The sequence below is a fragment of the Pteropus medius genome, unplaced genomic scaffold (assembly GCF_902729225.1).
Source record: "Pteropus medius unplaced genomic scaffold, Ma_sr-lr_union100, whole genome shotgun sequence".
NCBI classification, from domain to species: Eukaryota; Metazoa; Chordata; class Mammalia; order Chiroptera; family Pteropodidae; genus Pteropus; species Pteropus medius.
In genome coordinates this window covers 1705829-1732705 of record NW_024342466.1, presented here as the reverse complement: position 1 = coordinate 1732705, position 26877 = coordinate 1705829, and the positions used below count along the sequence as shown (strand labels likewise).

Genomic DNA, 26877 nt, shown 5'->3' with positions numbered 1-26877 from the left:
GGCGTGCCTGTCTCAACGCATGGGCTCTTTGAAGGCTTTGCTCCGCCTTGTTGAGGAAGAAGCAGGTGCCCAGGGGCCAGCCGGGAATGTGTGCCCATCTACCACGTGGGCAGCGGGGGGACTTCGAGCCACATACCTCCCCTCTCTCTGAGCCTCAGTTTCTTCTTCGTAAGAGCAGAATAGGGCTACCGAATTCGCAGAGCTGTGAGAAGGACTTCCAGGAACGATGGCTGATGTTGATCTTGTTGGAACATTACAGGACGTTGTCATGACAACCGAATGATTTCCTACCATGGAAAACTATCAAGCATGATCAACTTTTCTGTAACAAAACACGAAATATTTCAAAGTCAGTTGTAGCATAAAACGTGCAGGCCACACTGATTTCAAAATGTATCCTATCTGGGCCTTTATTATTTGCTGCCGAGATTCGTTAGCCGTGGTGTTGGAGCAGCAGGTCTGAGTCTAATGTGCAGCTGCCTCATCCAGTGGCACGGGGAGGGCTGTTAAGGTGGCAGGTGCTGCCCGCACACACGCACACTGCGTGCGCTGTGCCAGAGGGAGTTTGCAAACCGGGATAAGTGGTGATCCCGGCACAGGTGTGTGTGACAGGCCCTTAGGCTCAGCAAGCAGACCAGGGCTCCACTGATGACACGAATAATCTCTGCGGTTTCAAAAGTCCACTGCAAGAGGTTTGGGGGGAAAAAAGGAAAAGTTACCATTTTCTTTTCCATTATTTGGGTTTTTACAATCCAGTGACTTGGGAACCTTTAGTTTAATTTTAAGTTGTTTTTATTATTGTGATTGTCCTGTTTGTTCCTTGTGCCAGGTCTCCAGGTCATCAGAAATTAAGTGATTAGTGATTTACAGAAGTGTGGGGGGAGGGGAGGAGGTAGATGGGATAAAAAAAAATTTTTTTCTTAAAAAAAAAAGAAATTAAACGATGAAAAGAATTCTTTTCCTTATCCTCCCTTTTGTCTCCTGGTCCCAGTATTTTTACTCCACATCTTAAGGCAGGAAATTTGTCTGATTTATCTCAGATTAAGGCCCAGTACAAAGTCCTCTAAGTGGTTGAGACCATGAACTCTGGAGCCAGCCCAGGTTCAGATTCTGGCTTCGCCGTTTACTTGCTGTGTGAACTTGTCTGGTAACGTGACTTCTCGGTGCCGTGATGTCCACTTATACAAAATGGAGATCATCATCACGCTTTGCTCACAGAGTTAAGTTTTAAAGAAACTGATCTCTGCAAAGCGTTTCAAATAGCGTCTGACGAATCGCACACAGTAAGCACCCGAGAAGCGTTAGCTGTTATTTTTCTTCCAGTGGCTTCTAATCCTGGGCTTAGATGTTCGCACCATTCATTCACGATTCAGAAATGCTTATTAAATGGCCATTTTTACCCATCGAGAAGAGCCGGGATCAAAAGGGTAAATGGCACAATGCTAGCAAGGGACAGAAAAACAGTCTGCCGTGCACTGCTGTGGAGAGAGGCAGCCGGGCAGCCTCTTTGCGAGGCAGAGCAGCAACATCATGTAAAATTACAAACGCGTGCTTTTTAGAAGGTGCGATCAATAGTACCCATTAAAAACCGTTTCCAGACAAAATGGTTTCAGTCAGAAGAAGCCTGCCGATGGAGAGAAACAGCGAAGCAGAGTCCAGAAACGGACGCCTCAGTGCCAGGACCAGCCTGCCACTCCGGCCGTGCGACCCCGGACGGGCGCCTCGACCTCTCTGTGCCTCAGTTTGCTCATGTATAAAAAGCAAATAATAACGGCACCTACGCCTCGGGCTACTATGAGGAATAAGTTAGTAAGTATTTGTAAACCGCTTGAAATAGTGCCTCGCAAACTGGAAGTGCCATCGAAGGGTTTATTTTAAAGCATTTTCAAAGAAAGGACACACAAGTAGCAGGCTAAGCTTCCACCGCTAATCAGTTATAAGCTCAACGAGACTGTGTTCCAGCCCCTGTCCCAATTAAGCGCATTTTAAAACCACTGAAATATTTTTAGAAATTAGTCTGAATGGAGTTGAAAATTTGGTGTTCTTTAGTGGCTTTTCACCCACTAAAACTGTGGCATCCTAAAATAAAGACTTGTGAGCGTAGACAGAACCACCGGCTCTGAGTCTCCACACGATCTTTTCTCCACTTCTGCTGGCTTCGTCTTTATGAGGAGGTGGATTTGGATAAACGCAGATCTATAAATGCAGATATATCACTCTGAAATGAAATGATGAAACAAAATGGCTTACTCTCATAAACTAACACACACACGATCTTAAAGTGGACTCACTCAGGGGCAGTTCACCCACAGCGTGGGGCATTCATTTCATGGGCAGGATCAGCGAGGCAGGTGACGTGGCCGGACGAGCTGAGGGTGACGGCCTCCCGATGCACGCGCTGCCTTCAGGGGGCGGCCGGGGCTAATTAATCTCTGCCACCGAGGACGGCAAGGGACCCCACAGGGTGGTCATTAGATGCTCGCCTCGCCCTCGCTGCTGGCTTCGCCTTCAGGGACAGCCACGCACGGCGAAGAAACCGAACCCCCCACGAGGACGACAGAGTCACCCTCGTTAAATCACTTATTTGCAAGTGTATTTGTGACTGATAAATTGAACAGATTTCCATGTGGACAAATGCCCATTTTATCTCACTAATTTGAACATGGATTTTTAAAGACAAAGCCCATGAAACATTAGATAAGCATTTTAAGTTAATGGACCACAGAGTCCTATTTCCCCACAAACCCGGGAAGCATCATCTTATGTCCTGTTTTTACAGCAACATCAATTATTAATATGTATATTTTTGCTGACAGAGGACCTCGCCATAGACGTAGGTTTCGTTATCTAGTTCCGGGTCATTAGCTGTAGAAAGCTTGTAAATATAATGGTTTATTCACATGGGAAGCCTTCATTAAGATGCATTATTCTACAGCTGATGTATTTCAATATATTGTATATTATCGTGTTCTCTATTTCCCCTTAATATTTGTAATTTATTTCTAAATGAGTTGCTGTTTATGCGGTGAGTTCACAAATTTGAATTCCATGTGACCAAAGTTGCTAAAGAGGAAAAGACATTTTAGCCCAAAGGAGAAACTGCTCATTAATGTACGACCGTAATGTACGATGACCTTTAAATGCAGAAGCAACTGGATAAGGAAGCTCCAAATGGCCCCAAATGTGTTTTCGTCAGAGAAAGTCTATATCGAGAAGCACGCGTGAGGACACACGTGTTAACAGGACAGGAGGAACACAGAGCCGAAGCAGTCGGGGAGCCCCACGGCGGCTTCTTCCTTAACGCAGATGACTTGGGGAAGTCATTTAGCTGTGAGCCCCAGTGTCCTCGCCTGCTCAGTGGGATGTCACGTCCTCGTTTCCACCTCAAAGATGGGTGCGCACGTGAGTGAAGCACTCTAGCGAAGGAGCGTGGGGACAGAGGACCGCGTCAGCGGGGTTATGGTGAGATCCCAGTCTGACCTGAGAGATTTCTCTGTCTCACTCAAAGATGGTGGAAGCATTAGGACTCTAGCTGCGCTCTTCATACCCCCTTATTGATGGACACAAATCACAGTCACCTACTCATGACTTCGTTTTTAGGGATGACGGGAAAGGTCCAGCGCAAATGTGGTTCGTGTGTGTACATCTACAAAAGACGTTTGCGACAAATCACCGTAAGAAGCAGGACCACGTGGGGGCTTGCCCAAGAAGGGAGCCACCATGCCAACGCCCGACTTCCGGGCGATTTGATGCATAATCGGGAGACGAAGACATTCGGGCCCTTCGTAATAGAGATCCATTTCAGCACATTCATGAAAAGGATAGTCTTTAACAGAGTTCTTGGAGAGATTAGATAAAATTCCGTATCTAAAGAATTGTAAACTTCATTTCATCCATTTAAAATGTAAACATTAGGAATGAAAAACATTACCTGGGAGATTTAAAAACTGGATACTTTTTTAAGTGATTAAATAAAGGAAACGCCTACCTCATTATTTGGACGCCGAATACATGCTATAAAGCCATGCCTTTGAGCACCTGTAGGGTGGGCGATTTTTTATTTATTTATTTTTTTTTTGAGAAAAAGTAAGATTTCTTGAAAGTATATTTTAGAAGGAGACCGGCCTCGAAGGAAGGCTCATCTCCTAAATGTGGAAGTTAAGAGTTAGGAGCGTAGGCCCCAGAGGGAGGGGTGGGTTTCCAGCCAGGAACGCGGTAACTGGCCAGGCGACTCAGAGTTTGTCTTTCACGTCGCTCTTGAAAGTCATTCTATAGTTCTCATTCTAGATTCGCTTTTAAAGGAGTTTTCGGGGGGTTTTTCCCTAACATAAAAGTCATGTGGTCTCTTTGTTCTGAACTGGGGCAGTTGGCTTTCCTCGGTCTTTCTGATGCGCGTGTAAAACCATCATGTCCGATTTTCTTTTCATCTTCTTCATTTGACTTTATGTCGTTAAGTGGGCGCTGCCTTCTAACAGCATCTGGATTGTGGATTCAAGTTGAGAAATCACTCCCAGAGTTTCCTAGGTGTTTCTTGGAGATCGTGTGTGTGTGTCTGTGTGAGTATTAGTGTGTGTGTGACATGCTTGTTACATTTCACTGCTTCGTCCATTTGGAACTTATTTTAGCATACGACATGAATTGAGTCAGATGATCTTTTTATTCCAAGTAATCGATTTAAATTTAGAGTTTTGCCAATGTCTTTTGTAAATAAGGCCTTGAGTTTTGTCATATACTTGTTTCGCAGCTTTTGAAATAGACTTCAATGCTCTCCTCTTATCCTTGGAATTTTCTGCACAAGGCAGCTCCCTGCCATTCCTGGGCTCCGTCCCGCTCCGTGTCGATGCACCTGGTGCCATCACGCCAGGCCTCACACAGGGCTTTACGGAGAGGGTCCCATTATTCAATCTTCACAGCCCAACGCTGCTCCCGGCGTAAGGAGGAGGGAACGAGGCGTTAAGGGAGTCAGTGCCCGTAAGAACTCACAGAGGTGGCAAGTGGCTGAGGCGACGCTTAACCCCAGGCGTTTGGCCCCGACATCCCAGGGCATGGCTTCGGCTCAGATACTCTAGGACTTGTTTCCTGCCTCTGCCATTTGCCGGCTGTGTGAATTTGGGAACGTCAACTAGCCGTTTGGCTCCACATCCTTATGCGATGATACTGCCTGGCTGGATCGCCGTGCGGGTTAAGAGGTGGTTTCTGTAGCGTGAGCGTGCACAGTGGGGGCTCAGGAAGTGATACCTGCATCATCTTCTTTGATTCCTTCTTTGATTCCTGCTCCCCCTCCCCTTGCCTCTTTCTCCTCTTCCTCCCACTTTGTCATCATTATTTTAGGCTTTGCAGACCGTGCAGTCTCTGTGACAACTAGGCAACGTCGTCATGGTAGCATGAAAATAGACACAGATGGTATGTAAATGAATGGGCACAGCTATGTTCCAATAAAACTTTATTTACAAAAACATCCAGTGACTCAGTTTTGACTGGTCGGCTGTAGGTTACAAGACTCTTCTCTAGAGCAGTTCGTATTTCCTCAAACCTGAGTAATTATCAGAATCGTCTGAAGATTTTCCAGAACTGCTAGTTTCCTGGTTCCTCCTCACACACAGGATGGAACTGGGAATCTGTATTTTTTTAAAACCACTTCAGAATTTTGAGGGGGAAAAAAGGAGAACTTGTAGAAAATAACTCACTAGTATATTTGAGGATATGTTGCCTCTCAAAAAAAAAAAAAATTCTCCAAAGGGACTCCTAAAAACAAAAAAGAACAAATATAAAATTAGGGAAAAATCTGGGAAAATTAAAAATCAAAATCAAAATGGCAAACCAAATGTTAACCTCCTTAAATTTATAAATAAATTCAGATAATAAATGGACATAACCGAGAGCCAAATCAGTCCTAGGAGATAAAACTAAAGAAACCTATAACCTATCACAAATAGGTAAAGGGGAGATGGAAAATGCGAAAACGGTGGTCTGGCATTTATCTAATATTTGTTACCAGAGAGAAATGAAGAAAAAGAATAGAAGGGAAAATTGCAGAGGAAAAGACAAAATTCTTTATATTTAATGGACCCATCAAAGGGAGAACACGATGAATGAAGAAGCGCCCACACCTAGACACATTTCAGTGAACTTTCAAAACTCCAAGCGTGAGTCATGATAAGAGTGTAACGGCCGATCTACAAAGGAACAACGATAAATTTGTCAGCTAGTCCCTGGCAGCTCTGAATGTTAAAAGTATCCTCGAGGGTAGCCACCCCACTGCCATGCAAGTGGGAGGGGCCAAAGGAAGACATTTTAGAAATGAAAGTACTTAGAATATGTGTGGGTGACCGTATCCACTCTGAAAGCTACACTCAAGGGCATGCTTCAGCAAAATGAAAACTGAATACAAGACGAAGAGTAAACAGAGAAGCCAGAGCAGCTCCTGGTTAGATTTAAATAGTTACCGATTGAAAAAATTAATCTCAATCTGTGATTATAGAGTGAAAGTTTGGGAGAAGAAGAGTGAATGCAGGCAGAGGTCCTAGACTTGCTCACAGGAACCGCGTAGGTGCTGATCGATTCTAGACCAAGTTAGAAATATGGGTGTTGACATGTTGAATTTTTAAGAATAACTGGCGGATTAAAAATAAGATCCGTAATTTCTAAACCACTACACGTCAAGAACGCACAAAGCTCACTCCATAAACCCAATAAAAAGTAGGAAAAGAAGACTTCTTGCCATCTTATGCTTTTTAGCTAGAAAACATAAACTGGCAGGATTAGCTGTAAGTATTTTATCCCTGTAAATGAATGAATTTCTCTTTTCTATAATTCTCAGATTGCATCTTTTTTTAATCTAGTTACGTGCTGTTGACGAGAGAGAAACTTCAAAACATATTGATGCTGAAAACTTTTAAGGAACGGAACAGCTGCGTCCGGGAGTTTTGGCTGACTGGGCGGGGTGGGCGCACGGTTATCTGGCTTTCTGCATGGTGGGGCGCCAGTGCCATCCTGTTCCGGAGGGGGATGGAGAGAAAGTCTGTTCCCAGCGGGGAGGCCACAGCTCTCTTCCTCTGCTTAGCTCTCGACCCTCCGGAGGCCACGCAGGCGGCGTTGTTCAAGGGTCCCCTGGAGTTTTTCCTACCCCTTCACGCCATCGATTGTCTCCTTTGCTGGGCAGACGTTTCTAACTTTGACGTCATCTCACGGGTCTGTTTTCGCTTTTGTCGCCTATGCTTTTGGTATCGCATCCAAAAAGTTGTTTCTAAGGCCAACGCCGAGGAGCTTCGGCCGCTTTCCTTTGGCACTGCGATGGTTTCCGGTCTCGCCGTGAAGTCTTTAACCCGTGTCGATGTGCTGTTCGTATGTGGTGTGAGATAAGGGGCCCATTTCATCCTCCTGCATGTGGGTATCCAGTTTCCCCAGCGTCTACTGGAGAGACTCGCCTTTTCCAATATCGCGTTCTCGGATTGGGGAAATAGGAAGCAACCGAGGAGGCAGTGACTTGAAGTCGTTTAGATCGTGTACGTGTAAAACAAACACGCACACAGTGATGGAGGTTTTTCAGAGCAGCACAGGAGCTGACTCTCAAGGACCAGAACTGGGACAATCTGAACAGCGAAATAGTCAAGTAGCATTGGATTATAACCCAAAGTGAAAAAGAAATATCCACGCGTCCGTACTGCTGAAAAGAAATGATTTAATCCATTAATAAGTGTGGGAAAAGAGACAAATCTTCTGTACAGAAGAATTCCATATAATTTTCAGTTCTCCTCAAAGAAGAGAGCCTGACTCCCCACTCCTTAAAGGGGGCCATGCGTAGCGACTTCCTTCCAAAGAGGACAGTGTGGGGTGGGGGGTGGGGACAGGGACCTTAGAGGGGGAAACCCGACAGATACCACCTAAGCCAGGTGACAGGTCAACGCCGCAGTCATGTCGCTGACAGGTACACGGTAATCCAGGCTACGAGGTGAGGAACACGGCACTCTACCTCTGCGATCTTCCTGCCAGTCACCCATGACCCCAGGCTAAGCGTTACCAGACAGAGCCGTGTGTCAGTAGAATTGGTTTCCTTTATCAACCTGCGTGTTCTATTTTTATGCATTCGAAGACATTATTTTGAGAAATCCGTAGGCTTCACCCGACTGACAAGGTCCCTGGGGCACAAACCCAGGCTGGGAGCCAGCGAGGTGGATGCGGGTGTTGGGATCGCTCGTCCCCCAGCTCGCCCCTCCCCGTCACCCGCAGCCACGTTCTCTCTCCCCTTCAGTGGCACGACTTACCCTGTCCCCATTTCCGAGAAGAGGAGATTCCTTTTATGCTTCGGATTCGACAAAAGTCTTGTGAGGTCAGCTTTGCCCCAGATTCTGAGGGCTCTCTGACCACCCCATACCACATAGCCTCCGTGGGAAGGAAGGCTCCCAGAAGGTGGGCTGTGGGCAGGGTGCAGGTGACCAGAGGTGCAGATGAGTGACGGGAGGACTTTCTAGGACAACTGGGTTCTGGTCTTGGCTGTGCCCAGTGCTGTGCTGGTGATGCTGAACCCTGGCTGGCTTGAGGGAAAACGTATGTATATATCATTTCATTGATGTAAAAATGTGTACACACAATTTACAAATCATGAAATAGGCAATACTGTGTTGCAAATTTCACGTAGCCTGTCGATTCTCACAAAACACTTTCCTTGAGTTTTACTGAACTCTTGTATCTGTCGTCAGCCTGTGGGTGCAACGATAAATAAATGTAGTTCTCATATGAGTATTGATCGATATTTTCATTTGCATTATTGAATAGGATGGAAAGTGTACGCCAGGATGTCACTCAGTCATCATTTTCTAAGGCCGGGCAGTCCTTTGCTGAATCAGTTACAGCTTTTAATACTAGAACATTTCCTCAATGTTTTGTGCTAGTCACAATGTAACTGATATAGACATAGCGCATTTTTATGTTTATCTGCATTATTATTTTCTGCCACTTCCTTAAGTCTATACAGTCAAACCCCGACAATACATGGAGCCCTGACTTATAGCATTTGCTAATGTGCATGGTGTAAACATTCCCACCGCAGCCAACTTCAAGCTACTACCCCGAATAAACACAGTTGGGAAGACACACAGTCGCACACCATCACATGACATTTTCAACGCTGAGATACACCAGACTCACGCGATATCAGGAGCACAGGTGATAGTAACGTCCAGTAAAAACAGCTGGGAAGCGGTGAGCTTTTCGTATGGATCATCTTTAGTTTTCTTATAATTTAATTATAAGTTTATATAGTTTAGCATTCTAAGACGGCTGTGTTTAAAAACCAGCTCGCGCCATTCCTAAAAATGTATCAGTTGGCTCTCATAAGTCATTATGGGCTGAGTCCAGCTCATAAAAATCCGCTGAATTTGCCTTTTATTTATTTACTAGATGACCCGGGCTGAATCCCTGCGCTCCCTGGAGCTCAGGATTCCTACCTGTGACGGGGAACTGTCACCCCTTCCTGTGACGGGGAACTGTCTTCCCGCTCGCAAAGCTGTGATTCCCAGCACCGCAAGCCACATTCGCGTTTCCTCTCTCCAAGCCCCTATTAGTTCTTTCCGTCCAAACCCACAACGTAGCACTTTTATAGACGATCTGACATCGTTCCCTGCTCTGTCGTGCATTACTCTTTCCCAGCTGCATTTCTCGGGGATTTTAAAGAAAAGGAATTCCGACTCAACATTATTTCATGTTTTCGCTTGCCGGATGCAGTCGGTTGGCAGTCGACCGCCAGACATTTGCCGACGTGCCGATCTGCGGATTTTGAGGGCGATCACCCTAACGATAAGACAGATCTCACAGCGACTGCCTCGAGTCAGCTGTGCATTTCCTTCTTCAGAGGTCTTTAACAATAGATGTTTGCAGAGCTGATTTGGGTGTCGTCTTTCTTGAAACGAGAGCACTTGAACTTTTCACCAGCTCTTAACTTGCTTCAAATACTTTCTTACTTTATAGTCTTTGTCCTCCCAGTAACCAAGAATGTTGGGGAAAGGTTTACTTTCTGTCTGATCTTTTTTAAAGGTTTACTGAAAATGCATTTTTCAAGCAAACTTACACACCCCTACCGCCCAGATTCTGGGAAACGGTGTGGAGTGAACCCCGTCTTCCCCTCCCCGCACGCCCCGCTGTTGTGGTGAGTCACATTTTCAGATTTTCCTGATTCTTGTGTTCTTCATGAGGTTCTTACCCACCTTTGGTAAGACTCCAAGGAAGATGGCGACGTAATTCATTAGCGCTTACTGTTTTTCACCAGCTGTGTGTCCTTTGTAACCTCTAACCTTTGGGCTCATCTTTCCAGAATCCACCTCCCCTGTTCGATGAAGTCAGTGCCACGATAATCCAGGCTGAAAAGGTGACCTGCCTGCGGAACGAGGTGCAGATAAAGCACGAGGAAGACTACAAAGAAGCCATGGTTACCATCAAGGGAGACCTCAAGGTGGTGGAAGGCCCGGACATGAAGGAGAACCTGCAGGACCAGATCCGGCACTGGTTCATCGAGTGCAGGTGAGTGCGCATGCGTGCAGGTGCCCCCCAGGCCCTGTGTGTGTGCACGCCCGGAAGCTCATCTCTACGGACTCACGAGGCTTTCCAGCTTCATTTTAGAAAAGTGAAATGTCGGGGCCAAGAATTCAGGACCTACCTCTTTGAAAAATGCGGTCCATATAATGCATCTCTGACTCCCTGAAATTGAACAGCGGGCCTCCCCGGTCCTCCTCCAGGCCGTTTGCATGATGATTAAGGACACGGACTGGAGGCTGGCTTCCCGAGAAATAGCCGTGTGGCCTTGAGCAAGTGGTTTAATGTCTCATGGGTCAGTTTTCTCAGCTGTGACAGAGGACACGACTCATAGCTCTTCACGAGGATGCCAGGAAACGCAGAGTTCGTGCCTGTGTGCTAGGCCATTATCACTCTACTTTATTTATCGTGACCATCTCCTCGTTCACGTGCCCCCTCCCCAGCACGACTGACAAGTCCCGTTCAGACGCGACGCGGGGTGCTGTGAACAGCGGTGCCCAAACCCCGCGCGTTTGCGAGAATCGAGCCAGCTCCTGGCATGGCCGCCCATCCTCCTCGTCCGATTACTGTCGTGTCTGCAGGACACAGACTCGGGATGGTTTTGCGTGATCGGGAGAATTTAGGTAGAAAGGCGTGTTTCCAGTGACCTGTCTTCTGATTAAATTGCGTCGGTTGTAATGAAAACCTTGATTTTCACAGTTAATGAAGATTAACTGGGTTCATGAGCTTTTATTATCCGGAAGTTTCCTCCCTGTCCACAGCACTTCAGAGAACAGGTGTCCACAGATGTATTTCCTCTAAGTGACGGGATTCTTACATGTTAAGATCCAGTTTATTTTTAGGAGACAAAACTAAGTTGAAAGCTCTGTGTACAATTAAAATCCCAAATATATACATACATACACATGCGTATGTATCTGTGTATTTATACACACGTCTGACTCTTTATATGTTTCCGTGTGCCTGGAAAATCTCTGGAAGGGACACTGGAAACACACAGCTATGTCTGGGACCTAGACCAGGGACGTCGCCTCTCATTTATACTCTACCGTACTTTCCAAGTCTTTTTTTTCCCCCAATAAGTATTATTCCTATAGTAAAAAGCCTAGTTAAAAATATTTTAGAAGGAAGACAAGCAATGAATGTGGGATCGTCCAAAATAAACATTTTAAAACACCCAAAATTTTAAAAAGTAGACCAATGTAACGCCCGCGAAATCGTCTTTTCGTTGTGGGCTAGGGAGCCGTGGGAGTTGCCCACCAGAGGTGCTGGGGATGGGGGTGGGGGTCATGGGAGACCTCTGCGGGCCCTGATGTCACAGGGGAGCGCCCCTCCCCCTCCGCGCCCCCCTGGTTCCCTTTGAAGACCCGCCCCGGCTGGCCAGTCCCTGGGGCTGTGACCCGCCCGTTCCAGGCCCAGTCAGAGCGGCTCCCACGGGCCTGCTGCATGTGAGTCACGGAGACGTGGCGCTTCCTCTTTATGAAGTAGCGAAAGGTCGAGGGCGACTTTATCCTCATAATTGGGTTACGTTTATCTGATCGACTTTGATAAAAATCCTTTTCTCGTTGTTGTTTTTGCTTTTTTAAATCAAAGACAAATAAAAAGCAAATATTGTCTTTTGAAACATGAAATATGAGCGGTCCTCAGGCTAAATTCCAGGAGGGCACACAATGACAACTTAAGAAATTTCTAGAAGTTATGATTCACATACACTCCCACAGTTAGAATGCTTATTCTTAGCTCATTATTTAATTAATACTTACAGTTACCAACAGGAGTTATAGTAGGTTTTGGGGTTTTGTTTTTGTTTTCTTTAGGATTTGTTTTTCTTTAAGCCAATTTTTAATTATTTTAAAGGAATTTTTTTACTGATGTTAAAGGTAACATTTGCTCATTATAGAAAATTTGTGAGATAGAGGAGTTTAAAGAAGACAATTAAAGTTATAATTTTAGTATACGGAGATAACTATTATTAAATTTTTTGCTAAATTTTATTTCAGTCTTTTTTATCATATATATTTTGATTACATTTTTATGTATCTTTTCTCAAATTTTTAAAAATTTAACATTGGCTTTTCCCATGTCCTGAAAATATTTTCCAAAAGAGGTTTTTAATGGTCACTTAACATTCTATCGCACGGAAGCACTAGTTAACGAATTTATTAACTCTTTAAGCTTTTGTCATATTCACAAGAGAAAAATTCTATCTTAACAATCTTTTAATTTGTATTTATTTTATTAATGTGTGTGGGCGGGGTGGAAGAATCTTTTGTATTTTTGTCAATAGCATTTCTTCTGGGGACTGCCCTGTCATTTATCTGCTTCCCTTTGTAATGTCTTTTTTGAAGTGCTCTCCAAAATGTTACCGGGATATATTACTGATACTAAAGCTTTTTTGACATATTATTGCAGAAATTTCTTCCCAGTTGTCACTGGCCTTTTATTTTTTTAACTGGCCTGTAAGAATGCTAGAAAGAGGGAAAAAAAAAAAACAGGAGAGAAATAAAACGGTTATTAAGAACCCACTGCCCAGTTGCTGTTGCTGCTGGCCACACCCTGGCTGGCCCTGGGCCCCGGGCCCCCTGCTCCAAGCCTCGTCCAGGCCACCTGCGAGAGACAGTAACAGCCTCTGCAGCCATGGGGACTGAATGAGCACGCAAGTAAAAGGCCTTCAAGCTTTTTGCTGAGCTTATGAATTTTATAAGTATTTTTCTTCTTTTAAATAAGACTTTCTCCAAATGTCTTTTTCTATTATTATTAAGTGTATGCTTTTATATAATTTGAGCCGTTACCTAACCAAACTCTCGAGTTAGTTCTAATGGTTTTTCCGTTGATTCTCTGGGACGTTCTTGGATGTATAGTCATGGTGGAGACGTAGCTACCACTTCCTGCCCGTCCAGTAGTCACACTCTCATGTCTCAAAGGGACACCAGGCTGTCAGCGAGTGTCACCTTTACACCCTCCTGTTTGCCTGTGCTTCACACTTATGCTCCCAGGGCCTAGCATCTTCTGGAGAGTGTGACACTGGTGTTTATTGTCCTATAGAAAGGTGAACTGTTTGAAATAGCTACTTTTGCCAAATATTGCAGCCTTAGAAATGCGATTTCAGTTGCGGGAGCTTCGTTTGTCCTTCAGGCACCAATGTCCTCCCCTTGACGTCGGTCCCTCTGATACGCCTGGACCCCCGCCTCGGAGGCGGGACTCATTGCCCAGAGCTCAGCGCGGCCTCCCTCGGAATTAGAACCATGTGGCGATTGGATACGTTAGGGGCGCATTAACTTAAAACAACAATAATAGCTAACATTTATTGAGCACCTACTCGGTGCCAGGAATTCTAAGTGCTTTACACAGTAACTAACGTAACCCTTGGATCGGTTTGCTGTGGCTGCCGTAACAAGTGACCACAAACTTGGTGGCTCACACCAATGGAGGTTCATTTTCTCACAGTTCTGGAATCAGGGTGTCAGCAGGACGGCAGCCCCCCGACGAGCTCTAGAGGAGAGACGGGTCCTCGCCTCTTTGGGCTCCTGGAGGCCGCCGGCGTTCCTTGGCTTGTGGTCACATCAGTCCAAAATCTACCTCTGTGGTCAAATGGCCTCCCCCCTGCCTTCTGTGTGTATCACGTGTCCCTCTGTACTTCTCTCATGCGGACACTCGTGACGGCATTTAGGGCCGTCATAATCCGGGATGATCTCTGTCTCACGGTCCCTAATTTAATTGCCTTTGCGAAGAGCCTTTTTCCATATAAGGTGATATTAACAGGCTCCGGGGGGCAAGACCCCGTACTCGGGGGCTGTTCTTCAGCCTGCCACAACCTGGCAATAACCCTGCGGTGAGCACTGTCCCCCCTCACCCACCGATGGCATCTCTGGTCAAAGCCACAGCGCCCGAGTGCGCATTGCTCGGGACCAACGCTGCCTGGTCGGGCTTTCTGAGGTGGTGGAGAGGGTCTCGAGTCACAACGTCCAGCAGAGCAGCCACCTACCACACTTGCCTGCTGGGCACTTAAAAGCGGGTGGGGCCGCTGAAGAGCTGGTTTTGTTTTTTGTTTTTTGTTTGTAATGAATTTAAATTTAAGTTTTGATAGCCACATGTCGTCGGTGGCTACCATATTGGATGGTGCCATCATGGGGACACTGGTTTTTAAAAAATATCTTGCTTCACTGGCTATTTCTTTTGACTTAGGACCTGTCATAAACTGTCACTTAAGTTATAAGATCCGTCAACAAGCGTCATATTAAAGCATCATCAAGGGGTCTTGGAAGTGACCTCCCCTCCAATCCCTGAGGGTGACGAGGGGCACCCCGAAGCCCAGGGGCACCTCCCCACAGCCAGTCTGTGGGCCTGTGGGTCCTTGCCCCTGGACAGGCACCGGTACCTTCCTTGTGTCCCTCACGGTCAGAGCCACCGAGTGCCTGTCAGCTCCGGAAACCAGGGCTGACCCCAGGCCTTCAGGTCTTCGCAAAGTGTCCTGTCAGGCAGCACTGCCATCCTCCCAACCCCCTACGTTTTGTTACTTAACTTGTCAGAACTATGCCTGATGTCCAGAGAAAGAGACACCCCCAAAGAAGGCGACAACTCTGGGACTGGCCTGTGGCGTTCCCCGTCCCGCAGGCTGCTCTTAGTCCATGTCATCGTCAGGAAGCTGAAGTCGATGTGAATTAAGGAGTTTTATCCCATTTTTTCAGCCAACATGGAATCCATCAGAAGTGACAACGAAGAGGAAGCCTTGGGGTTGGGGGCCTTTACCCTTCGCAGGCGGGCCTGGCTGGGAATTAAAATGCTACCGCCTTTTAATCTTGTGATGGCACCTATTATGTTAGCCATAATTAAAAAAACATTACACATGCCACCTACACACACGCACGCGTGTGCACCCCCCCACACACACCCCCACACACGCAGGAGGAGAGCCAGGCTGCCTGGGTTCACACCCCTTCTCTAGCAGTTGCTGTGTGACCTTGGACGGGTTACTTAGCCTCTCTGTGCTTCCACTGCCTCATCTTAAAATGAGGATAGTAACAGCATCTCCCTCAAGGCAGGATGACAGATTAATACCTGTGAAGCCCTTGGAACAGTGTGTGGCACATGCTACAGCTCCGGTGATGCGTGTGCAGGAAGGCCGTCACGTTCTCAGACATGCAGTTTGCAGTTTTTATTCCTGGGTCTGGGGTCTTTTATTCACATCTGTAGGTGTCTTAAAAATGCTGCCTGGCCCAGTCATGGGAGGGACTGGCTGGTGGCCGGGGGGGCTGAGGGGCGGCAGGTAGAGCCGAATCGATATCAACAGGGTAGGCAGACAGCAAGCAGGCGCTGCGCAATGTGGTTCTAGCCCCAAGCGGGGGGCGGGGCGGGGCGGGGCGGGGTGTCTACATGTTGCCTGCGAGCGTGCATTCTTTCTAGAAGTCTCGGAATGCTTTGTTGTGCCGTTGTTTTTCATTTTAAAAATTAAGATGTAACTTAAATGCTGCAGAATTCATTCTTTTGTGTCCAGTTTGGCGAGTTGGGCTTTGTCATTTTAAGGTACGCGGACTTGGGGAGACCTACAGACCCCTCGTCTCCCCCTTCCCCCTCCCCCGCCCAGTTTATGCCAGGTTAGGAATCCAGGGGTTCACGCCGGAGAGCACCAGAACTCATCCGCAGGTGGGCAGAGCGACCGGACCCACCGGCCAGGGGGCCCCAGGCAGCCAGCAGAGACGCGCCGAGGGCGGGCGGTGTGTCCGGAGTGAGGCGGAACGTCAGTTACGATCATCCTGGGGAAGCGAGCGTCTGGTCCTCACACGGGAGCTGGTGCGGGCCTGTCTCTCTTTGTCGAATCATTGTTTGGTGTGTGTGCGTTAAGAACACTTACCATGGGGTCCACCCTCTTGGCACATGACTATGCAGACAATAGTGTTGTTAGCCACGGGCTCGTGCCGTGTGGTCAGTCTCCAGGACTATGGTCTGTACAACTGACACTTCGTACCCTGTGAATAGTCCCTCCCTGCTGGCCCCTCCCTGGTCGCCCTGTCGGCCACCGTTCTACTGTCTGCTTCTACGAGGATGACCGCTGGATTCTCCGGATAAGCGGAACCACGCGGTATCTGTCCCCTGTGTCTGGCTTATTTCTCTGAGCGTATAGTCCTCTGGGTTCATCCACGTTGTCACACATTTCAGGATTTCCTCCTTCTTATGGCTGGATAATATTCCGCGTGTGCACACACCACATTTTCTTTATCCGCATATCTGTCGGCAGACGTGGAGGTCTTTTCTACGTCTTCGCTGTCGTGAACGGTGGCGCAGTGAACGTGGGTGTGTGGAGGAGAAACCTCTCTTCCTCTTCGTGTTTCTCCGTTACTCACACCTGGAGCGGTTCTCTGTGACACCAGCTAATTCAGCGCCCTGTTGACACTGCCTAGAGATAGGCCACGTGGCCCCCAACTTCAGATGCCAATCACAAACGCCAGGCTGTCACCTCTGCTCCCGATTGGCTATAGATCAGGGTTCCCATGACAACCCCCTTGGGTTTGATCATTTGCTACAGCGGCTCACATGGCGAGGCGTGTGGGAAGGGGTGTGGGCCCCCACGCCCTCTCCAGGCATCACCCCCCCACACAGCTGTCCCACACCTCCACGTGTTCACCAGCCAGGAAGCCCTCGGAACTGTACTTTGGGGCTCTTTCTGGAGGCTTCCTCATGTAGTCATGGTTGGTTTCCGTGACTTCCATTTTTGAGCATTAGCTCAATTTCCACCCCTTCCCCCTGCGAGGAGGAGGGCGGGGTCGAAATCTCCTAGCCTCGAACCGTGGCTCAGTCTTTCTGGTGACCACCCCCATCCGGCAGCCCACCAAGCACCAAGCCTCACCTCGATAGAGCCGAAGACACTCCTGTCACCGGGAGTTCCAAGGGTTTTAGGAGCTCTGCCAGGAGCCAGGGCAGAGACCAACAGATATTTTTTCTGTTATTTTAAAGTGCGCATTTAACTCTTGAAGGTCCTGACTTCCTTTCCTTTGGGTAAATGCCCAGCAGTGGAATTGCCTGATGGCGGGTAGCTCCGTTTGACATTTTTTGAGGAACCTCCACGCTGTTTTCCATAACTGCTGTAGCAGTTCACACTCCCGCCCCCAGTGCACAGGTCCCTCTTCGTCACGCCCTCGGCCCCGGGGGCCGCGGGAACGGCTGTCCTAACAGGTGCACGGTGCCGTCTCCCTGTGGCTTTGATTTGCATTTCCCCGATGATTAGTGATTTGAACATCTTTTCACATGCCGTTGTCCGTTCGTATGTCTTTGGAGAGACGTCTCTTCAGTTCCTTTGCCCATGTCTTTAATCGGGTTATTATTGCTTCGTTTTGTCTGTTTTTGCCGCAGAGTTGTGGGAGTCCCTTACATGTTCTGGATGTGGACCCTTTATCGTGTACGTGGTTTGCCAATCCGCTCTCCCATTCTATGCATCGCCTTTTCATTTTTTTTGTTTCTTTTGCTTTTCGGAAGCTTTGTCGTTACATGGAGTCCCACTTGTCTGTTTTTGCTGTCGTTGCCTGTGTTTTTGGTGCAGAGTTTGCATTTTTAACAAGCTCTCGGGGGCTGCTGACGCCCCTGGTCCCGAGATCGAACTTCGGGCCACCTCAGGCTCGAGGCACCGCCACCCTCTGCACACCCTCCAGGGGAGTGGGCAAGTAGAGGGCGTCACCGTGAGGAGTGGCAGAACACCATGGAATAAGCAAAACCCGCTGTTATCCCCAACATGTGGAAGCCCCCTCATCGACTGACTCCGCTGAGGTCACATTAACTGGGAAAGTCAGATGACCTCGGAGCCACTTCCTATATGGTAACGAATACTCTGGGACAGAGGACAGACCGTTCCTTGGATGCAGAGCCTTTTGGTTTGTCTTGGGACACTCCTAATTTCTGTGTCACCGGGCGACATATGTCAACATGTATGTGTCGCATTAGACACACAGAGATGATCATGCCTCCGTGTTTCATGAATGTGTATTTCCCACTCGATCGAATGAGGTCCGAGAATCTGCAGAATTAACCTCATGCCCTAAAGCTGCCCTTTCCTGTAATTCACTCTGTTGCCGTTCATAAAAGATGCCTTATTTTTGAAAGTAGCACATGAGAGATGAGTTTAAAACGTACATGTGTGCGTGTGTCGCTAACTTACCCTTTTCCTCCTCTGCTTTCCTGCACTTTCTGGACTCGAGTTAGAAAGGGGGGTGACTCACCCCTTTCAGTCAGGAAGTTGGTGGGTGAACGATGCCTGGAGTTTTGAACTATGAATCCATGAAGAGAAACGGATGGTGGCCTACCGAACGGAAAAACATCTTTGCATTCCTTCTTAAAGTGAGGCTCTTGCCTGCGTATTAATTTTTCTATGCAAATTAATTTTCTACTGATTTCTATGAATTTCTCTATACAAATAAATAAGGCAGAAAGGTTAAAATAATGCACACGTATCATATTCTCCACAGAAGAGTAACCAAAATCCAAATAGTCAGCTATGTGCGTAATCAGTAATGCAGTGTTCCTTTTAATAAAACAAAAGTGAGCACGGGTTATGCGGAGCGGTTCCTGCGGGAGCCAAGCCTGAGCAGAGACGGTGCTTCGAAATCAAGAAGGAAGCGTCTGTCCTGAGTGGTAACTGGCGTAACGCCCCACTAATAAGGAGCGACGTCCGCGAATAAACCGCATAGCGTGGTGTGCCACCGAGACATGCGCCTCCTCTCCTTTGAGAAACGATGCGCCCCTCAGTTTCCCCAAGACCCGGGTAATTAAGTCCATGTGCAGCCAATTGCCTTTATTGAGTGTAAGTGAATTTATAGGCAGCAAGTGACACTTTTGGAGGCTTCTGTGCAGTGGCACAAGCTGCTCTCTTTAGAATGCAAGAGAAATTTATGAGCCTGCTGACATTAATGGAGGCAGCTGAATGACTTGGGGGGTATGGCCGGAAACCCCTGCATCCATATATTTTTTCATACTTGATGAAACGCAGATAAATCTGTGTCCTAGGAGTCTGAAACGGTGGGACCCACCGAAGCTCGGTGTCAGACCTCGGGGAGACATTTGTCATGTTAGCGGTTCTGCTTTCTAAATCACTGCAAACCCCAGAGCTGGTCGTTTTCACATTTGTGTGAGAATGTTTGACAATATGCATAAATTTCCAATAGTCCTTACCTTGACCAAAGGTTCTCTATCTCACATTTGGTCACCGAAAGACGGGGCACGGGTGGTTTTCTCCTCAAGCTTCCTCAAATAGACGAACAGAAAGGTAGCTATGACGAATGAATTTTTATTAAAAAAGTAACATTAGTCATCAAATAGGTTCTGTAAGAAATTAACAGCGCCTCCCCACACCGGCCTGTGTCACATGCACACCGTGGGGTTTACAGCGAAGGGGGCTTCGGGAGCTGCCCAGTGGGCACACAGCCCCCATTTTTCAATAACCAAAGAATGGACTGCGCCACGGCCGCTGGCCGCGGGGGAGGGTCCCGCCAGCTCCCCTCAGGCTGGAGCCGTCACTCAGACCCCACCGCTGGCCGGCCACAGCCCCAGCTTCCTCCACCGCCAGTAAAATGCTGTCTCCATCATGTGTCCCACCTCCCAGAAGGTCCGCGCCTCACATCGGCGTTTATTATGGGAAGCCCGGGGACAGTGCGCCTCCGTGGCCATCGGCCCAGCTGCGCCGTGAGTCCAGGCCCAGTGCCGGGTGGTGGAGCCGAATCTGCAGGCCCGCGAGCTGCTCGAAGCTGGGCTTCGCTCAGGCAAGTCTCTCCACGCCGCTGGGGCCCGGCCTCGCTCGTCCGCTGCCCTCCTCCGTCTCCACAGTAGCCTCTGGGGGCGCATGGCTCTCAATGCCACCTGTTCTGTTGACGCCCCGGTGTGACTGTCCAGCCCAGAGCGCTCTCTTCAACCGCAGATGTGGAGATTCAGCTGCCCAGTCAGCCTCCCACTCAGGTTACGGGAGGGACAGCTCAGGCCCCAGGTGTCCAGAGCTGAACTGGCATCTCACCCCCGAACCTGCTGCACGCAGCCCAGCGGGCGGTGAGCCCACCCGCCCCCCAAAACGCAAGCAAGATGGAAGTAAATAACAAAAAAAATCCTATCACATGTTTTTTTTTTATCCTGCAGCATAAGAATTAAATTAACACAAGCAAAGCTGCTGATCTCTCTTCTCTCAGATCCGCTAGGAAAAAAAACAAGAAAACAGACCCGGGAGACAGTTGTTATTTCAAACGGTCCTTTTAGATTTTAGGTTCCAAGAGGTTCACAAATAAACCACTCCTGTTTATTCCCGGAAACAGATATAGTTAAATGGTAAGAAAATTCAATATCATGTACATCAATAAGAGCCATGCGATCATTTCAGCTCGTGCAGAAAAATCATTTGGTGTAATCAGATACCCGCTTCCTATTTTAACAATTTCAAAACAGAAAGACAAGGATTAATTTTTAGCATAACAAAATGTTAGCTGAATAAAGACAGATTTTTAGATCTTCTGTTCCCTGCTTTTTCTCAATACCTGGAACAGTGTCTGCCACGTGGTAGATGATCGATAAATATGTCCTCAATAAGAGAATGAATGAATGAACAAATGAAACACTGAGTTTTTTTAAAAACGAGAGATCTATGTGCTTAATGAAGAAATGCCGTAGTCCTCCCACAAGAGGAAAGGATACTACTATGAATAGCCTTTCCCCCTGAAAATGAGTGCCATCACCTAAATTATCGTTACTACAATGATATGAAAATAAGAGGAATGAGCATTTTAAAGAGAGTGGCAAAATGTATCTTTTTTAATTAATGATACACTAAATATGAAGGGAGACGTGTGAAAATTTAAGACATCTCTCAATGTTCAAAGGAAGAAACGGAAAAAAAACAGTTGAGTAAACGGCCAGATAGACCATGTTTCTGGTTAAATGCAGAGATGACACATCTGCTCTCGGTAATTTATAGGGATAACACAATTTCAATTAAAATCCCAACAGGATTATTTATTGAACTCGAAAACATAATTATTAAAGTCATTAGGATTAAAGTAAGAAAATAAGAACAATAAGGGAGAACAAGTGGCATTGTATTTCATTTTTTAAAAAAAGTAAATGCATGATACTAATATACAGGCACAAACATAGATCAATAAAACAAAGCAGAGGGCCCAGGAACTGACAAACAGATGGAAGCAAATATGCATGATGAATAAAGTGAAAAAAAGTAATAAGAATGAAAAAAAATACAGTTGCAGTAAGTAGACTGCTTACTCGTTAAAGCCAGCAAGTCATAGAAAGCAGAGTAGAGACTCTAATTCCCCAGAGAGAGGTCACAAGTTTCCAAATACAGGAATAAAAATATTCTCAAGGAAAATTACAAGGTTTGTTTAATGCTCAAATCCTAAAATAAGGCATAAAAGGAAACCGACCAAAAAAAAATTTATTTGTATTATAAATTATTCTGCATTACCATTTTATTTAATTACAAACGTAATTCCTATTTGCCATCGCAAGCAAAACAATACTGAAATGTATACAGAAAACGGCCCCCCCCACTCCCCGGCCCCAAGCCTCTGAGCTGGTCCGGGGGACAGTGCCGTGGCTCTGCGCACACCTGAGCTTCTCCACCTGTCCCGTGTCCTCTTCCTCCTCATAACGCATGTCACTCCCCGCCACCCCGCCTGGCCTTGCCCCTTGAGTCTATCCCTAAGGCCCCCACTGCTCACGGACAGTAGACTCATCTCTGCGGGAGCTGGATCGGTTCATCTATCTAAGTGTTCATCGAGGGCCCGTGGGAATAGGTAAAGCACAATGGGGAGTCAGAGCCAGGAATCGAGCTCCCCAGCGGGGCTTTACTGTGATTACAAAACCATTCCCCATTGGGTGATCAGTTGCAGATTTTGAATATGGTTTTTATGATTTACAGTTTTCGCTACAAACAGTGCATCACAAAATATCTCAGCTTTCGCTTCTGTAAAGCTTCTAATTGCAGAACCGTTGGAGCAGGTGGCCTGTGCCGTGGCAGGCGTTCAAGCAGACGTGGCAGCAGAGGCACGTGGCATCAGTGTTTACAGTCGGAGGGGCCCTGCAGACGCAGCAGTGGCTGCGGTTAGCGGGCGTCCGGGCGTCCAGCACAAGCCCAGGGTTAGAATCCGGGCTCTCCCCCTAGGGGCCCCTTGGGCTTTGAATAAGTCACACACTTTCGCGTTTTCAAATTTCCTCCTTCGCAAAATGGAAAACGGTTCTCATCTCGGGGAGTTTCCGTAAGGGTGAAAGAGAGACAGACCGCGCAGCGGGAGAAGGAGCTCCCGCTTTCGGTGACGGTGGCGGGGAGACAAGGGGACGGGGTCTGGGGGAGGCAGGAGCACGGGTCGAGGTGGGACATTGAAGGTTCAGCTCCTTCCTGCCCTTCCCCAGGGAGACAGGCGGATGCGCACGTCAGCGGTTCACAGGGAGACGGGACAGGGGACCTCGCGTCAGGCCGGTGGCGTTCTGAGCCCTGGAACTGGAGGAGGTCGCAGGGGCCGAGCGCAGGAGAGAGCAGGCCGAGGATGCAGCGCGGGGTCGGCCAGCACTGAGAGGCGGGGGAGGCGAGGGGTTCCAGCGGGGACGCCGAGGTGGGTCGCTGGGGACAGGAGAAGGAGCGGGAGCCGGAAAGCAGAGGGGTGGCCAGGAGCTCAGCCGCTGCGCGTAGGTCACAGGTCACGGGTCGCCAGTGTGAGCTGTGGGAAGCGGAGAAGGAGGTGCCTGAGGAGGCGGGGAGGTGAGAGAGGCCGGGCAGCGGGGACCCCCAGCCCAGCAGCGTCCCACAGAACAGGGCTCGGTCGTCGTCGGAGCAACTGGGAGAGAACAAAGTGGAAAATGTCCTCGGCAGTCGCGGCGTCCAGGTCACAGCTGGACTCGTGTGGAGTCGCCTGGGGCCACCCTAACGAGGTGCCTCGGGCTTGAACCACAGACGTTTGTTCTCGCAGCCCCGGAGGCTGGAAATGCAGCATGAAGGTGTTGCCGGGGTTGGCTCCTTCGAGGCCGAGGCTGTGACGAGGGTCTGTCCCCGGCCGCTCTCCCTGGCTCGAGGTCACTGTCTGCCCCCTGCGACTCCACACCGCCTTCCCGCTCTGTGTCTGTGACAGATTTTCCGTTTATATGGACCCAGTCCCGTGGGATTAGGGCCCACCCTGCTCCCCTAGGACTTCACCCCAACTGACTCCATCTGCAACGACCCTGTCCCCAAGGAGGTCACACTTTCAGGTCCCAGGGGTTGGGACTTGGAAGTCCGTGATTGGCGGGGGACGCAGTGCGGCCCACAGCACCTTGTGAGAACTGTCTTCACGGGGACAGTGCGTGCGAAGGAGTCTCGAAGGCTGGACGAGGACAGCGGGGGATGGGAGCGGGGGTGGGGGACGAAGCGCGAGACGGTGTGTTTTCTACACAACAGAGACCTGAGCACGTCCCAGGTTCACCGTGCAGCCCCCTTTGGGAGGAGCCACTGAGGAACGTAGGACCCGAGGTGCCCAGCCGGCCGGCCTGCGTCACAGGGAGCCGTGGTCCCTTTCAGTGAAAGCCCAGGAGCCAGTTGGATCTGGAACGGACCAGTTGTCCCTGTCGAGATGGCATTCCCCTCCAGGCTCCCCCAGGGACATACCCAGGCAGCCAGTGGCAAAGGCCTGGGCTGTGGGGAAGGGGGCTCCTTCCAGGCAGAGAGCCAGCCCGTCGTTCTGTGATTCCTGCTGCTTGAATGACGTCGGTGTTCACAGGGTGTCAGCCCTAAGCACAGCGAGGAGCTTCCCGGCACTGGGCCTGGACTGTCGCCCTGGGTGTCCAGTCACTGCGGTTGGCGAACATACGCCATGTCAAGGTCAGTGTCAGTGAAAGGACAGCCTCTGCCCCTCGGTGACCCAGGGACCGCGGGGAAGCAGAGACAGGAGGATGTATGTGCGGGCCCGGGGCACAGGGAAGCACAGATGGGCAGGAGGGAGCGAAACCAGATGCTTTGTTTCCACTTTTAATCCCATCTGACACGACATCATTTGAGGTCCTTGGTTACTGCCCCGGAAGTCCCCAGGTGGGCCGTCCCCTGCGAGATGCTGTCAGCCCCCAGCAGTTTGTACCAGAAACACCATGGAAGCCGAAATAATATTTCTGTTCACTCATCTCTGACTACAAGCGTCTGTCCCCGGGGGCTTGACACCTTCTCAGTGTGCGGGGTCCAAAGCCCTAAAACGCTCGTCGCCTTGCAGCTGCCTTATGGCGAGCGAGGGAGCGGCGGTCAGCTGCCCCTCGTCCTGGGGAGCCGCCCAGGGGAGGCGGAAGTCTGCGTCCCATCCGCCGCGGCGCACACCAAAGAATGGGGTGAACCCCGGCAGCCGAGGAAATCTAGAGTAGAGTTCCACATCTCTTTTCTCTCGGCGTGCCTTGAGTGGCCCTGTCACAGAGAGAGGGTCCCGGCCAGTGCAAGCCCAGGGCCCCCTCAGAATGTCCCAAAGCAGGGGCGCGGCTGCTGTGAGAACAGAGGCGCCCTCACCACTGAGGGACAGCCTGAGTGAGGACAGGATCGTGTGCATGCGTGTGCATGTGCATGCGTGTGTGTGTCCATGCGTGTGTGTGTCCATGTGTGTGTGTGTCCATGTGCCCACGCACGAGATAAAGAGCTATCAGGTTACACTGTCATTTTCCAGATACGAATTTAAAAAAATATCTTTTAAATATGCGCCTTACAACATTTTTTACCTTCTTTAAGGATAAGGCTAATTCAGTTTCAGATTAATGATTTAAACTAATGCAACTAAGAATTAAATATGTTCACTTATCTATTAAAAATAAATACTTTTAATATTTTTGCCGTAAGTACTATGAAAAACACATTATTAAATCTTACTACGGCAACCAAGGTGTTGACATAATTGAGAAATCCACCGTAAAAACGACACATATAAAGCCTTTTAGTTTTTAGTTTATATAAGTTGCTAGATTTGCTCTGAGTCCTCAAGCCATCCCAGCTATATAATGGGAGAATGAGATCACGCAGTGGAGTTGCTTTTAAAGGCGGTCATGCAAGGAGCGTGGTGAGTGGGTGTGGAGGGAGAGCGGTCTAATTTTTAGCCCCAGTGCAGACATTATCCAAGAACTGGCCGGACCAAGTGATGCACAGACCAAGGCAGAACATAGCCGGGAAACCTAACAAGGTTTGAGATGTGAATCCTGTGGACGAGCCGCGTCTGAGGCCAAATACACGCATCAGCCATGTGTTGTGCGTGTGAGTGCACAGAGGCAGGGTCAGCATCTTTTAATCTTCAGATGACTGTCTCCCATAACTGCGTCCAGGATCTAGCTGGTGTTAAACAAATGTTTGTTGATTGACTGTATGAATAAGTGGTTGGATAGGTGGATAAATGAAGGACGAATGGGTAGATAGGTAGGTGGGTGGGTTGATGGATGGACTGATGAGTGGGTGGATGAATGGATGGGTGGATGAATGAATGAGTGTGTGAGGCCACCAAAGTAGCTGTGATAATGGTAGCTCCATAGACAGAATGGTACACGTAGTGTGTGATCTCCCGCCATCCTCGCTGCTGGTGCATTTGTCCACAGACACCACACACACATGCACGCACACACACACACAACACACACACACTGCACTGCATTTCGTTCCTTTCAAAGCAGCTCTGAGGAGCTGAGTCATGTTCCCACGGAATGAGCCAGCAGGAAAATTTCAAGAAAGTGAGATGCTTTGTTCAGACGATGACATAACTGTGTTAAACTCTTTGGAAAGCAGTCATGTGAAAGAGAAGGGGGATCAAATTCTGTCCTCGGAAGGAGCAGCAAGAACCCAGGAGTCAGGTCACGGTTGGTCGGGTGTCAGGAAGGACTTCGTAGCAGCTGCCAGGGCTGGAAATGGAGGGCGCGTCCTCGGGGAGGGGGAGCCAACCCTCACGGAGGCACCTAGGCCGTGGCTTAGGGACGTGGCTTAGATCAGCGGTCTCGATGCGTGTTTTTGTCACCAGTAAAATTCAAGCTTTCCAGCAAAAATTAAAATTTTAGAAATCTCGTAGCCACCTCTACGAGGTCGAGACCTTCCATGACGGACTTTTGGTTAGAAGGTTGGCAGGTCGTTGGTGAATGTGGATTTTAACACGAGGAAATGTGTCAGCATTGGCAAGAGCCACTTGACTTAGTGAACCGTTATTTTCCTAATGACCAGTACCCGGTGTTAGAAAATTATGCGTGGGTGAAAGATCTATTCGACGTGCCAGATGGCTTTTCGTGTGACGGAGGAGGGAAAGCTCGCGGACACGGTCTCAGACTCCACAGTGCCGCAGTCTTCAGGAAGCTACGCTCGTCAGGCGTGGTGGAGACTCAGCAGGGCAAGTCCGCAGT

At 48.6% G+C, this 26877-nt stretch overlaps 1 protein-coding gene across 2 annotated transcripts in view; it reads left to right on the top strand.

Moving 5' to 3' along the window:
• The window catches only part of DRC11 (dynein regulatory complex subunit 11), a 122793-nt gene that overhangs the window by 25458 nt on the left and 70458 nt on the right, over positions 1-26877 (top strand). For both annotated transcript variants that reach the window (XM_039860224.1, XM_039860213.1), the window contains one exon: positions 10310-10515. In XM_039860224.1, the coding sequence (XP_039716158.1) occupies positions 10310-10515 (206 nt within the window). The remainder of the gene's footprint in view (positions 1-10309; positions 10516-26877) is intronic.